This window comes from Camponotus vicinus, unplaced genomic scaffold (genome assembly GCF_025532165.1).
Source record: "Camponotus vicinus isolate PSW18456_S1 unplaced genomic scaffold, iyCamVici1.0 SCAF_7, whole genome shotgun sequence".
Classification (NCBI taxonomy): domain Eukaryota; kingdom Metazoa; phylum Arthropoda; class Insecta; order Hymenoptera; family Formicidae; genus Camponotus; species Camponotus vicinus.
Window position 1 is genome coordinate 1882767 of NW_028141979.1, and position 16014 is coordinate 1898780.

The window sequence follows — 16014 nt, forward strand, 5'->3', positions numbered from 1 at the left end:
CATGTATTATATTATATATATATATCTACCCATACAGCACAAAACATTGTTGTAACATTGCAGCAATATTGCAGCAACATTGTAATATTGCCACAATATTGTTGCTTAATAGCCGCGCTATTATTGTATAATTTCTACATTTTATATAACTAATTATGAAAGAAAAAAGAACATAAAAATTCACTGTTTAACTCTCGACATTATACATGTGTGTTTACAAGTAATTATCCATAAAAAGAAACGCAGGGTATGACACAAAAACATTTCGTTTGTTTATTTTCAGATCGAGGAGCGTGAGGGAGAGAAGGACGGCGAATACGGCGCGTGTATGTGTATGTGTGCGCGCGTGCGTATGACAGATGACGGGCGCGCAGGTGACACGCTTGCGCAACGCCAGTGGTTCTCTGCGGCCGCGAGGCGAAGCTGCGCGGCTACGTCATTCGTCGCGTGTCCTCCGAGCGCGGCTGTCGCCGATCCAGTGCGTTCAGCCGCGTACGCCCTTGGCGCGCCGAGGAGACCACGTGGTACGCTTGACACTTTGACGTTCGATTCTCGATCGCGCGCGCGTCTTTCGAGATCAACTTCACGCGCTTATGTTACGTTCTCGCGAACGAGTTCGTTCGCGTCGCGTTTCGGGATAAGGCGAGTAGTACGCGGCGCGAAATAATAATAAATAGATCGTTTCGTCGTAATTCGAAGTGTGATCTGCGCGTGGTGATATGCCGTGAGGAGCTGCTATTGATTCCCCGTCCACGCTCGCAAGTGCGTGTGTCAGTGCGGTGATATGTCCAGGAGGAAGCAGGCCAAGCCGCGATCTCTCAAACGTAAGTCTTGCCCTTGTTGTGTCATGTTCCATTTATTCGATATACGGATAATACGATCATTAGAATTTTCCAAGAAATATTGGTGGATGTAAATAAATGGAAAATGGAAGTGGGAAATGTGTTCCATGGGAGCAAGTTATCATAACCTATGAGTACTGTCAACTTTACACGTCTGTCATTATCAAAAAAAAATCGTAAATACTGTATCAGTTATCAAGATTGTATCAATCTGTAATAATTAGAAATGATTGAATTATATCCAAGTCTTGAAATTTGAAAATTCTAATGATTGTATATAACATTTATGCATATATTATTTATTATTAAATATGTATAAGCAATTAACTGTAATTCTCGTAGTATAATAACAAATTTTTTAATAATTGATCAATATTTGATCAATTTTTTATAATTAATTGTTTGACGCAAGACTTTTTAATGAGAGTTTGAGAGATACAATTTTTAAATTTCTTAAATATCATCTCTTTAGAAAATAAATACATTTGATTGTTTGTAAAAAGAATTATTTAATAATGCACTTTGAGAGTGAAATTAAAATAGGTTTACGTTTTCTTTTTCTCTCTTATTCTTTAAACTATAAAATTGCACAAATTACACAACTGTACGAATTATATGTCGAAAAGTAATGTTTTTTTTTATATAAATTTATGATAATGTTAAGAGAATCTTCTGTATTATTGTGAAACATAAACAAAGAGAATTTTGCGCGCGATAAATGCGAAGAGAAAAAAATCAAAATGAAAGAGGCAGACACGAAGATCTGCCGTCTCTGGACGACGGTTTTACGAGATTAAAGTTTATGAGCTCTCATATGTGTCGCAAAGACACACAGAATAATAGCGAAGTTCTTTGCAAGGTGGTCGTGCGAAGGCGTTAGTATATGGGAGGGGTGAGAAAGAAGTCGAACTAAAAGGGTGCTTCGTGAAACTTTTAGACACGTGCAAGCGTACTGCTACATAAAAGTGACGTAAGATAGACGTGTAAAAAGTCGCTATTGTTGTAAAAACTGTAGCAATTAAGGAAGATTAAATTATTCAAGTAATTTTGAAACTTGAAGATTTTGAATGTTTTAATTATTTCGCGATTGCGTACGTCGTTATTTAGTTAAATAAAAAAATGCTTTGGCTCTAAATATGAACATAATTCATAATAAATGAAAATGAGTAAAAGTCAAAAATTTGGAATAACGTATGAAGCTTTTAAGGAAGTAGGATTAGTAAATTTATCGAGTGAATATAATTTAGTTAATCTTTTTATTCGTTATTTCAATTTTATATTAATGGAAATATATATCGTGATATACTTTTTCTATTAATTCTATTATTTTACTCGTAGTTTTTTTGGACTTTTGCTATGATGTATTAACAAAAAATATAAGGACATGTATATTACTTGTTACGGAATTATATTAGATTATTTGTGTAAATGATTCTATTAATTTTCTAAATCTCTCGCGCAAAAAGCTTTTTAAATCAAAAAATACGTAATATGCATATCTAATTGCTCATTTTTGCCAAATATTCGACTTTGTCAATTTTTTATTTAATGATATCAATTATCGAATAACGCGTTTATACATCAATTTATCCGCACACAATGAATAACCAAGAACGGAGACAGAAAACAGTAGAAACCGCCGGTTCGAGGGCGTTTGATTGTTGCAGGTCGAAAGCATACGTGCAATACCGGTGCATATGTGTAACCGAAATACAGTTGCCATAAAGAGTGAAAGACAGAAAACGGGGGGAGGAGGGAAGAAGGAGAGAAAAATATGACACGAAAAGCGGTGAACTGGAGAAAGAGGCGAATCGTAAATGCGGAATAAACAGAGAGAAGCCGAAAGAGAAATGCAGCGAGCGAGATAAATAGAAAGGAAAACGAACGAGAGAGGGAGGGAGAAACGCGTGCACGAACGAAAGAGGGAGAGGGTTGTGTGGGCTGATCAAACACGGAGGGCAGAAGCAGGACGGAGTGCTTTACCGCGAAGCAAAGAGCAGAAAGATAGAGAAGGACGTCAACAGAGGTGAGCGGTTAGAGGCAGAGAAAGAGAGGCTATAAATGTATACGGGATAGATAGAGAGGGTGGAGGGAGAGGCAGAGAGAGAGTCAGTAGTCAGCCAGGATGGAATTAGGTGGAAGCCCGCGGGAGACTGGTGCTCGTCCCCGGGGAATCTCCGGCCTCTGTAATCACCAGTTCGCCTATCCTATCCAATTCTGGTCGCACTCCTCTCGTCTTCCTCATCCTGCCTCTCGCTCGCGCATCTCGTTCCTCCGTTCTCTCTCTTCTCCCTCCTTCTCTTTTTAGTTTCTACTATCACTTCCTCCTTTGAACTTCTTCTTCGAGTCTTTTTCTATTTCGCGCAAAAGTCGCCTTTTTCTTTCATCTTTTTTTTTCTATAATTTTTATTGCTTCTTTTAGGTATTTTTTGTTGAAGAGAATTTTTTTTATTTTTAAATAATGAATATAAGAAAAAAGAGGGCAACGTGTTTATGTTTCAAACAAAATATCTGAAACAACAAAAAGCAAAAGTTACGGGCTCGATTAATTTTAACTCTAAAGGCTACACAAAAATACTTCACAATCGTGAAGATTTTGCGCAATGACCGTACATAGTGTGTATACGTACAGTACGGGCTCTTTTCCGCCAAAATTACGACTCTGCCACGGTGCTCGTATCATTTCTCGTTTGTCGGCGAAATTGACGATTGAGCGGAAACGAAAGTTTCGCGGTGCTCGTTTCGAGCCAGCTTGGTAGCCGGCCACATCCAAATTCCAATAGCGGACGTAAAAGGCACTCGAGTGCCGAAATATTGGCGTCGGTCGATGAGCAAAGAGCGTCGTTTCGCGAATCAGGATTTAGATAGGATAAAACGCTCGAAAATCTACAGCAAATTTCGCTCCGCGAAATACGTGTCAGCTGTTTCTACAAATTATTTATAATAAAAAGAATTTAAAAACAAAAATACAATGAAAATATATAAAACGGTCCTTTTTTATTTTTAATATTAAAAAAATATCGCAACGATAAAATATCAAATTTCTATTTGTCGAAATAATTATCTATTTTAACTTAGTATTGTTACATAAAATTGTTATATTTACAACGGACATCCGGTAATGATATCCGGTAGAATATCCCTGTAGGATATCCCGGTAGGATATATCTTGATGTAAAAAATGACAGAAAGAGAACAAGAGAGAGAAAAAGATTACGATAACAAAAATGTTTGACAAGCATTGTACCACACATTTACTTACTTGTCGCGATAAATAAAAACGTCGTTTCTTTTATCGGATCAAACTGACTGCCATCGCGCGGTCAGGACATCACGAGCCAGTGGTTAGCCACGAAATAGCAAGCCATACCGATAGTATTGCTAGTGTAGTGATATAGGGTGTTGCTAATTAATGCACGATAATGAACCTGCGCGCGACCGAAGCTGTATTAATGGATTCCAATGCCCTCGTCATAACGTGGACAACCGGTAGGTAGTTGAACGGAGGATAATTGCGTTAATGGGAATATATTGTGGCCTGCATCGACAAGCCTTCGAACTATTCTGATTTATATTTTATCAAATTTTTTTAATATATAAATAAAGCACACAGACAAGAATCGTTTCGGGTAAACTTCTCTTGTATCAAGTTTAAAATTCAATATTTTAAATCACATGTAAGGGATAGAGGAAAGAATCTTTTTTTTAAATTTTATTAATATCGCTACAAATATTGCTACATAAATATTGGAATTTTATCGTATATTAGTGCTAGTTTTGATGAATTTGGGGAAAACGTACAAAGAAATAAAAAATATGTATGTATCTGTCAAGATAAAGTTTTTACGTCGATAATATCATTTTTGGTAGTAATTGCAGAAATTGCGAAATGCGAAATCGATTGTACATTAGAAAAGTCTTAATTTATCAATTTGCACACACACAGACACGGAAACGCACACACGCACAGTTATTAGATCTGCATTATGTATCATATGTAAATTCGGTTGCCAGCGTGCATATGCATTTCTAACGGCAAGTATGAAGGAACGCCTAAATATACGCGATATATAAGCGCATTATAATTGGTGAGTAGGACGCAATGACCTGAATCATGTGCATTATGCCTCAGGAACGTGATTGTAATTTGTGCGTGCTCGCATAAATGCATAATTATCGTCCCGGAATTAATTTACACGCGCAGAAATGATTAACGATCCGGAGCTGGAGCGGCGCTTGCTTATCGATGATTATTATTCCAATCCCTCTCCTTTCCTCCCTTTTCCCACGTTAAACATTAGAACTAAAATGCAGTCGGTTACGTTAAAGATATATGGCTAAATTAAAATTTATATCAAATCATGCATTTTAATTAAATTATTTACGTAAAAGAATTTTATAAAAAATAAATATATGTATTGGGAATATAATAATTGTAATCCTTTACACAATAACATAATATAATGTTAATTGGCAATTATTTATAATGACGTATTATGTTATATTCGGCTCTCGATTTTACGAAACACTTACTTATTTTCTTCAGATCGCAGTAATATCGGACAGACAGGAAACGGTTGCATTACCGGTACAATGTAAATTTCCGACTAAGCGTTTTAAGCCATTTAATCGTGGTTTCTCTAAAACTTAAGCTGCTATTAGTTTTTGCAGTGACAGCACTAAGTCCTCGCCGGCGGTCATAATCGTTATAACGCGCCCGCTAACTCGGATTAAGTTATCGGCCTCTCGTTAAATTATTGTCTACGAGGAGCACGCGATTTCTGCATCGCGCAACATCCAATTACATCCATTGCTTGTCTCTCATCACGCTCAATAAATAAATAAATGATGTATCGAAATCAGAATACGAAATTAAAGATATCAGCATTTTTTATACGTATGTTCTCTAAATATATCAATTTTTTATGGTGCATATGTCGATGTCGAAATTATTATAAAATATCAATAGCACAAGCGTGTTTGAATCGAAATAATATTTTAATAAATTATATACATCGGTTCCCAAAGATACATTCCTGAGAAGTGTTGCTACAAACTGCGACCTTCGCCACAAGGTCAGATCATCCGCATGGAATTAGGAGACGGGAAATAAAGTTGGCGAACTTTGATAGAGATCATTCGCGTGCTTTTTAATAGCACGCGGAAGGTATGCGGAAGGCGTATTCCGCAGAAAGAAGATAGCGCGCGCCCCTTATACAAAAGACATACTCGAGAACGCATTCCCGCGACGCGGCGGTATTCCTTTGAGAAGCGACCACTCGTTGACAAGTCCGCAAACTTGGCGTCGCTTTTATGGCGATACGCGTCGCACGACAGCGCGTCGATTTAAGAAATTCTCTTTCTCTAGGTTCTATCTCTCTCGCACGAAAGTCTGCGCTCGCTCACGAACAATTGACAGATTCGCTTGCGAATAAATCAAAGTGATTATAAGAAAATATATCTGAGGTTATTATAATTAAAATTATTATTATAAAATTATTAAAATTATTATTATAATTAAATTGTCTAAAAAATATACATTATAAGATACAAAATTACAATATTTCTCAGATACATTTATGCGAAATAAAAAATAGTATTATTCTGATATTACAATCCGACAAATATACAGAATTGCGACCGAACGTCGTTGACGTGGCGCCGCGAAAATCGGCGTGACAGGTACCAAAGCCCCTCCGCAATATTCCCGGGCCCTCAAGGAGGCAGATGCCTCGCTGACGGCGCCGGAGGGGGTTTGGCGGCGCCATCGCCGGCGGATGCTCGCGTCCCTCGAGAGTCTGAGTCCGCGTCAGAGCTACCCTGGGTACGCGGTCCCTCGGGATCTCCTTCGACTTCCCTCCCGACAATCCTCCTTACCCTCCTTACATCTACCGCAGTAGCAGCGGCGGCCCTTTCCAATGGCGGCTGTCTGCCTGCCTGCCTGCCTGTCACGGACTCCAAGACGTACGACGGCTGCAACGCGGATAGAGATATCGCGCGGTCCGGATATAACCCGCAGGGCGCTCCTTTATTCACGCCGTATCGATTAATGACTCGCGGACCCTTGCGGACTTCCGTGAGGATTGACGCGTCCCGCGGGACGCACCCCCGCGCAACCGGAAAGGGTTACCGGAAAGGGTTATCAACCCGCGGAACGCTTGACATGGAACGAGAGAAATTTCGTGCTGGTAAAATTGTTCAAAAGTTGCGTGTCAATTTCTAACTTCGAAATTTGCTTTTATGGTTTTATTAGATATTGATGTGGATAGGTTTTTATTCGTTATAATCATTTATTATAAAGGTCACGTGAGCATTATTTTAAAACTTGAAGCCATTTCTATTTTAATCAGACTCGGTCTCTTAAGTAAAGCACTTATCTGTTAATTTTGCAAACTGTCGAATTTATATGAGGAGCTTCCTTTTCTTTTATTGTCAATTTTATAATTATTATATCGCGCTTAAATAAATTGGAATTAATTTAGACAGTAAAATAATATCAATCGAAATAAAAAGAACGTTATTATTCGAAAGACGCGATATACTTTCATCGCGGAAGGCATTATCGAGAGACGGGGGGCAACTGGAATGATCCTTCTAGAAGGGGTTAAGCCGCAATATGCAGTTATCTTGCCGAGCATGCATGCCGAAGCTATAATAACACATCCGTTTAACGTTAGCCACGGAGCTCGTGCCGAGATTGCAACCTGTATTTTCGTGAGTTTAAACCTCCCTCTCTCCCTCGCTGCGCCGACCTTCTCTCGGACCATCTTGAGAATGGCATCGTCTAGGCCAGGGCGTATTACGTGGCTTGTTGCGGAACGACGTACGCGCGTTATAGGTATGTGCGGAGAGGGTGCCCTCGAGCCGATATAACCGATCCTACCCTCTCTACCTTTACGATTATTGGTTAAGACCAGGTCATCGTCAAATTGTTTACGATGTTTTACGGTAAATTGAATTCGGCCGGTCATGCGAATCGCATTTTTCCAGAAATAAAATTTCTTCTTGCATCGTTAAATTATTTTATTTAAGGAGAAAATATTTCACTATAGAAATGTGGAAGGAAATTTTTATATGTATTTGAAGAATTAATGACAAATAATGTTTCTTGCGTCCAAAGCTGCCCGATATTAATTTACCGGGCACGCAGGATCTTGGGACAATTAACGAAACTCAAACTCGCCGAAAGTCCTCGGTTACACGATGATGGATGAACCATTAACCGCCGTGGTATCGCGCCGGTTTGCAGGAAGCGTGGCTTGGCGTAAGACATGCCTGACAGCTGACAGAGTACGGAGGGCGCGAAGGCATACGATCAAAGGATGCGATGCCTTCGCGTCGTGTCTTCTGGAATATTTAACACCCATTGCCTTGTCTGCAGATTTGACACGCTTGTTGTTTCTCGTTGTCTGACGGTTAACGCGCGATTAGAGTAACGTTAGGTCGGGAGTTTTTACGGGGAACATTTTTACGCATTCCTCTTATCATTCGTGCGTTCTTTGAATTCCTTTCAATCTTCATCGGCAGTTTTAGCGAGGAATTTTATAGCGAAATATATTTTTATTAATAATACAACTGCACTCTCTTTCTCTCTCTCTTTGCAGACTGAAAACAGCTGTATTTGTTTGTCTTCGTAAATGTAACTTTCTGCGTGACTCGACAAATCAATTCTCAGCAATTAACAGAGAAAGTTTACGCGGTTTGTTAGCTTAATCAGCCGTTAACAGTGACAAATGTTCTCGTTCGGATAAAAGCTCAATGGCGTGATAGAACGAGGGACGCGCCGGAACCTTTGACACCTTCGGAAACTCGACGAAACGCAATCGTTAGAGTGGCAAGTTTACGGCGCAAACTCGCAATACGACAACGAAAGAGCGAATCATCGCGGGGGGGAAAGGGGTCCATGAGGGAAGAGGGGGACAGAGGAGGGTGACGGCGTTGGGGGTCGCAGCTATGCAAAATAACAAACGACCTGTTGGCCACGCGGACGGGGGTGTAATTTTTTAAGTTTAATTCTGCGGTCCCACGTGACAAACGAGTGGCAGCACCACCATCGTCCTTCGCGTCGACCGGGTATATTTTACGGCGAAAACACAGCTAGGTTGTTTCGTTTCCGACGATATAGCTTCGCGACTGGATAGTTTTGTAATTTTTCACAAGAGCTTTTTTATGAAAAAAAAAATATTTTTTAAGAGCTTTTTTTAAAAAAAAAATTATATATAACGATAGGGATTTGGCACAAATTTTTTGTAGCGAAATTTATGAAACAAGAATGTCGCATCATTTATCATTTGTACTTTGTGGTAGCTGCAGATTCTGCTCTTTACCGGCGATATGCAAATGCATGTAATAGAATTAACGGTTGCATCTCTCTCTTTTCCTCTCTCTGTGTGCAGGGGACGAAGAGTGGGACGACGGCAACGAGCAGAATGTCCTGGAGGCGGCCGAACAGGATAACGAAACGACGGCGATTAAGCGTGAGTGTTATTTGTTAGACTGCCAGCTCTCTCTCTCTCATGGACTTTTCTTTAGTATTTACGTACAACAGGTGGCAGTGTTTGCACAATGTATCATGCGAGATAAATAAAACACATTTTCCACGCTTTATATAATAAAATCGCTGAAATAATTAGACAAAAATATCTGAATTAATTAAATCATTTATTTGTGGATTGTGGATTATACGATATTTGCCTTTTACTCAGTGAATTAATATAACATATACGTATAAACGTTGAAATCTTATAATACAGCACGTTTAATTTAATAATTTGTCAAGCACAAGTTTTCATTAATTAATTAAAAGATGAAAAATTTTCTTGCGAATGGAAAATATATATATTTTTTGATTGAATGTTTCAGAGGACGACGAAGAGGAGGAGGAAGAGGAGGAATTGCAGCGGGCGTTCAGCCGTCAGTCAGAAGGTAAAAACTATTACATATTTAAATAAATAAAAAAAATAATTATAAAAAAATCGCAATTTTTTCTCGCTTGGACCATAATATCCATTCTCGTGATGGTAAATTTTTCAAGTATCCAATTTGAATCAAACATGTTTTCGGAAGCGCAATCATGTAAAAAATACATGATTTTTGTCGATTAAAATTCGAAGTAAAGTCAATCACTTCACGCAATAAGAACCTTGTCCTTGTTTGCGTAACAATGCGAGAAGAAATTACGAGAGAAAGAGAGAATGAGGGGACAGTCGTCGCTCGGTGCATTCCGGTGCATTACTCGAATTGCCCTACGGGCAGGCAACAATGCGTCGGGATGCATCGTCATTGTTCGAAGGTGTTCAAGAAGCGCGATCCCGCTATAAATCTCATGAATATGGGATTCCTTGGCCCCCGGAGGACTCGCCGGGACGCGCGACACGTACTCACCCCGAGCACGAGTGCACGTGCATCGAACAATGCGCTGCATCGCACATTTTTCGCCTCTTTCCGGCGCGCGAGTGATGAGGTGCGCATTCGCGCTCTCTCTTTCTCTCTTTCTCTTGCTCTCTGTCAGCGGAATGACGGGATTTTTTAATTCTCGTTGCGGTCACGGGACTGTTGTGCGCCAAATATGCATGTTGGATTATTTTATCGCGAAGTACTTCATCGGCATTCGAGGTCAATGAGAAACGCGACGCGTGCGAGAGCGCGGAATATATTTTGCATTTTTTTAAATAAAATTACTATAAATTTATATCTCAATAATAGAAACGTTGAATAGCATCTACTTTAAATTCTCGTATCGATCGAGCCGTGTCATTTTTTTCATTTTGCAAACAAACGCGATCGAAATCTTACAGTTTAGGTTCAATTAAATTCGATTCGTTTAATTTTCGATCGTAAACGAGAGTCATCGATATAAATTTTCAATTGTCGCCGATGGCACGTTGCAGCTAACGGGAGAAATTAAACGAATAGTATCCCTCTCGCGACGTCTACTTTTTCGTTTCTTCAGAGTCCCCCGATAGTTTCTTCTATCCCAACTATTTTTGCGCTAAGTAAAATTTCCGCGTCCCTCGTGTGCGCGCGCGGCGCAGCGTTGTGCCCTAAGGTACCGTCCCTGTTACGTAACTAGCGAAACTGTCTCGAAAGATTCGTATCTTTCCCAAGTATCCAGCAGTTTTCCTCCCCGAGGAGGCCGGGAAGATCAAACCTTTATCCGCTCCCCCGTACGTATATACGGCTCGATTATTATTTCAGCTTCGCCTTTCGCAAAGTGTACTTGCGCGCGCGCTTTATACCCGGAGGTAAAACCGGCTTGGAGAAGCTCGCGGAGAACGAGGTTGCCTCCCGCAGGAGGCGGCCCGCGCTCCCGCGGGAGATGCCTCGTCCGTCTGCTTACCTGAAAACATCGGGCTCTGCCTTCGCTTCTTTAATGCTCCGTGTACCTATGCCGCTTATTAAACCATTGGGACATCGTTATTCTTTCTCTTTCTCTCTCTCTCTCTCTCTTTTATTTTCCGATCCGAGAAACCTGCCTCCGCTCGTAATGATTTGCTAATATTGTTGATTACTGAAACTAGTTTTGTGAGTTTTTTTCTCTAGCATTTTTTAAAGCCTAAAGGCTTAAGGATTTACGTTTCTTTCATGTCAGCTTTGGCTTGAACATCCGAGAAGACGAATCTTTCCATGCGTGATAAATGTATGCGAGATTTGCAACCTTTTATACTTGCATTAGATAGGAACCAAGTACACCTACTTTAAGCAAAATACGTAACGAGAATACCGGGTCAAAGTATCTGCCAAGATATTAGCGTCGAAGTTATACGTTTCACTTTCGAGTCCTCAAAGTTTGCCGTTCGACCCGGCAAAACATAATTGGGATGACATATACCAGAGATGTATTCTCGTGTTTCGTCGAAAAACTTTTTCAAGCTGGACGTCACGTGTCGTCCCGATAAAATTCAAAAAATATCCATCCATTTATCTACATATCGATAAGAGTATCAACGTATAAGAAATACGAAGAAGAAGAATCTTGGCTATTTTTGAGGGTCTGTGAGTAAATTCTCTCGCTCGCGTAGGACTCGGTTTATTTTCGCCATTGTACGTACATTTTCGAGGCCTTGTCCGGACGTATTAATAATTCAATAGATGATTTCGGCATGCCGCGAGACGCAATAACGCGTTTACTACTCTAATTTATTTAAGGGAAGGCGATAATTAATGCGCTGCACATTCGCCCTGCGGCGACAAGAATTTCTAACGCTTGTGACGCGCTATCTAACCATGCGATTACTCCGTCGAGACGTCTCTGCATTCTAGAATTGCAGAAACGCATCGATCCCTTCGAGATAGCTTAAATAATATTTAAGAACTTATAAGCGCAAAATCACAAAACACAAAATAAAGTCTCATAATAAATATGTACGATCTCTTCTACATTTTCTTCTTCACATATATTTTAATAATGTAATTTAATGATAGTGAATCTATATAAATAACATATTTATTGTATTTTAAATTTTGACCTGTTTTCGATAATATTCGGTAACTTGTTACCTCGACGTATTACGCATCTGCAGCGAGTTGATATTGTTTTCGTGTTTGAACCACGTCAAAGCGCTATTTGGAAAGCATATTGTTGGTCGATATAAGGGGATTTTGGTTACGAGATAATATATCGACATAATATGCAGCGCAGGGATCACCTTCGCCACCTGCGCCACCCTATCAGCATTTCAAAAGGAATTGGTTCGCGCGGCAATTCTTCTCGTCGTATTAGAAACGGCTATGACGCAGATCTTTTAAGCCGAAGCTTGCCAAACTTGAAATAGCGTTTTTCGATATTTTTTTTTTAATCAAAAAAAGATAGCAATTACTCACGAAACACGTTCCCATATTTCGCACGTGCATTTTACATAGTTTTCATATAATTATAATTATAATTATAATTATTAAATATAATTAAGAACTAAGAGAACATAAGGAAAAAATGTCAAATATATTGTTAGATTAAAATTGATAAAACGTAAATTTGAAATTTCCGAATCGGCGAATAATATGCGTACGTTTGCAAAGATACAAGATACCTTGAACATGACACCTCGACTCGCGCGGGACATCGCTAATGACTTCACAACGAGCTTCCGGTAACACGACAGAGGCAAGCGTTCAAACATCCCCGCGCGTTTGTGTATTATTATCATTATCCGGGGAATATCGGCTTCTCCTTCCTCTCCTAACAGTGTGCGCGGAGAAAGGAACAGGGATAGAGAGGAAGAGAAAGAGCGTGCGAGAGAATGCAGGTTAACGCCTTATTGCAGCCGCCAGTTGAAGAAACGATGATAGAAAGAGAGAGAGAGAGAAATCGACCTTTGAAGGGCCGCTACAAGTCACCCCCGCCGGGACTCGATTATTCAGCCGGTCGAGTTATACACCCGCGAGCTTTTTTCCTTTCTCTCTCTTTCTTGTTATTACACGCGAACATAGCCAATTAGCGATCGCCGATGTTCTTAGTCCCTCAGCTTTCTTTTTTTTATTTTTTTTTTTTAGGGGATACTCAATCTTCTCGTGCATTAGATTCCAAAATACACAAGCAACCAAAAAATGAGAAGATATTATATTCAATTTAAAATCGATTTTAATAGATTTTTAATAAAATATTTTTATTTCCGATACAGACGTATTAAAAAATAATTATTAGAAAAAATAAAATAAATAAAATAAATAGAATAATTTTTTTCGATTAATTTTCAACATAATTGCGAGTTATATACTTTTGATTCGGCCGATGACCGACTCGCGTATATATAACTCTCTTATCTCTCCCGTAAACGTCTCTCTCCCTTTCGTTGACGAATCACTGGTGTCTCGGCGAAAAATAATGCGAGCTAAATTACAAGGCGCGCAAAACTTTGGTGTAGAAATTGTCGGACGGATAAGCGAAAAGTTGCGGAGCCCGCTCTCGTGACAGATTGAAATCTCTGACATTAAGAAAATGGGGGATCTCGAATCCCGATGGGGAAAGCCGGCACAACTCCTCGGGCCCGATGGTGGGTGACGGAGCGGCGGCGGTCGACGGGGAGAAGATTGTAACATCACTCGGAATATCCTTCTCTCTCGCGAATTGTCTTGCAGGATTTTGCGATAATTGCTGTGACAGATTCGATGGAAATTCGTGACGCGGCGAAAAAAGGAAGAAATGCTTTGCTTGTCGAATCGTAGCAGATTATACTTATTGCTCGAAATTGTTCACATCATACATAAATAATTAATACATATAATTTTATTTATTTGTATTTCTCAATAACCTGTTTAAAAAATGTATAAAAGGATCCAGTTTTTTTATTTCGAGAAATAAAATAAGATAAAAATAATAAATAAGATATAAAAAAAAGAGTATAAAAATAATACGATTCGTGTCTTCAAATGCAATTGTGATTTATTATTACAAGAAATAGAGAATATAAAATAATGAACGTAAAACACACACATAATCGTGCGTTCTTGATCTTGACTTCCTTCTGGGAAGTTGGAAAGTCCTGTAGAGCCGGTCGGTACAGCTGCGACCGAGCGGAGGCTGCGAGGAGAGTAAAGAGGAGGTGGTCGGGGGGGGTTTGGGAGGGCACGCTCCGAGGGTGCGGCAGGGGATTGGGAGGGGAAGGAGGGTATATTATGGGGAATGCCAGGGGAATCCCGAGGGACTCTAAGAGCAGCCCCGTGCGCATGCGTCGAGCTGATTAGTTCACCTCCTACCCCACCTCTCCTCACTCCCTCGCTGCTGTCCTCTCTCCCTCTTTCACGTTCCCGAGTGCTGGCAGCGCCAGAGGAGAGCACGGACTCCCTCGGGACTTGGCCCCGCTGCCTCTTCGCGCTCACCTACCCTCTTCTCTTCACCGCTACATCTCTCGTTCTCTCTCTCTCTCTCTCTCCCTCCCTCTATCTTTCCCTCTCCTTCACCCTCCTCTCTTTCTCTACCTCTCTATCTTTTCGTCTCTTTTCTTCTTTTCTCGCGCGTTTTCTCTCTTTACTTCTTTTGTATCTCTCAGTTTCTCCTCTCTCTTCGCGGTTCCCTACCTTTTTCTTTTTACGTTGTTGCGTCTTATGTATTCCCGATGCCGGCACCTACTAATAAAACTAACTCTCTCTTCCTCTTTCCACACCCCCATCCTATCCATTCTCTGCCATATCTGTCTTCATCCCGCTTTATATCTCTGTCCGGCTGGTCCCTCTTCTCGCTTCATCCCCTTTATCCTATCTAGAGTTTCTCCTTCTCGTCCACTTCCTCCTCTTCGTCGGGCTTTCCACGTTTTACGTCTTATATTCCCAATACAGCGTCCGCTAATAAAGCTGTATTTCGCAAACCCCGGTGGATTCTCCGAACATTTTGGGAAATCGCGTTTCCATGGTGCGGTCGCAATTGCATGTTTCGTCGGGTCGATGATGAGATCCTCACGAGTGACGTGCTATTGACAAAATGCAGAACAATTTTCCGTTTCCATCGCATTTCCTCGAAGAGTGCTCGATCACATGGTACCGTAGAAATATGTAGCAGACTCGTCATTTTCTTCGACGAAACTAGAAATTTTTACGATTCATATATCCTACCAGAGCTCTATTCGATCGAGAAAATTATAGATTTTTCATTCGTTAATTCCTTTCTCTTTTATTTGATTCGTTTTCTCTTACTTATTATATTTATTTCAATCGTCATATTTGCGATATACAAGATACAAGTCCCGAATAAATATTTGTCTAAGGACGAAACTTTCTCGATATATAAAAATAAAGTAAAATAACCAGTCGATCATCTAATAGTAATGCTATCTGGGACTCGATCGATTTTTCGTTTATTCTCGCCAAACACATTCACATCGTAGCGGATCTTTCGTGTGACAAGCAGGTAGAAGTCACGAGTCTCAACTGACTCCTGATCCAGAAAGTAAGGAGAACTGGCTTTAGGTACAATAGCGCTTTCTCGACGCGACTGTACTTGGCGATATAAGGGTGTCCCAGGTGACGAGCTGCCTCGGGCCGTAGCGCAGCTCCTACGTATCCCTCGGGACCGACTCCAGGTCCCTCTATCTCTCTCTCTCCCTCCCTCTCGCTCCGCTCTTCCCGTTGTTCATCCTCTTCATCTCCCGTTCCTCCTCCCCCGTCCTTCTCTTCCTCTCTCTACGTAAAGCCACACGATGAATCCTCTCTGTAACTGTATTCCACCTACGCTTACACC

The 16014-nt window shown here is 40.4% G+C and overlaps 1 protein-coding gene across 3 annotated transcripts in view; it reads left to right on the forward strand.

Annotated features, from left to right (window-relative positions):
* L (zinc finger protein Lobe) overlaps positions 1-16014 on the forward strand; it is a 78642-nt gene that overhangs the window by 553 nt on the left and 62075 nt on the right. For 2 of the 3 annotated variants that reach the window (XM_083104253.1, XM_083104250.1), the window contains exons 2-4: positions 284-824; positions 9239-9319; positions 9705-9767. In XM_083104253.1, coding sequence (XP_082960379.1) covers positions 9272-9319; positions 9705-9767 — 111 coding nt within the window. In that variant the 5' untranslated portion in view covers positions 284-824; positions 9239-9271. The remainder of the gene's footprint in view (positions 1-283; positions 825-9238; positions 9320-9704; positions 9768-16014) is intronic. The other variant, XM_083104251.1, reaches the window with a different exon arrangement.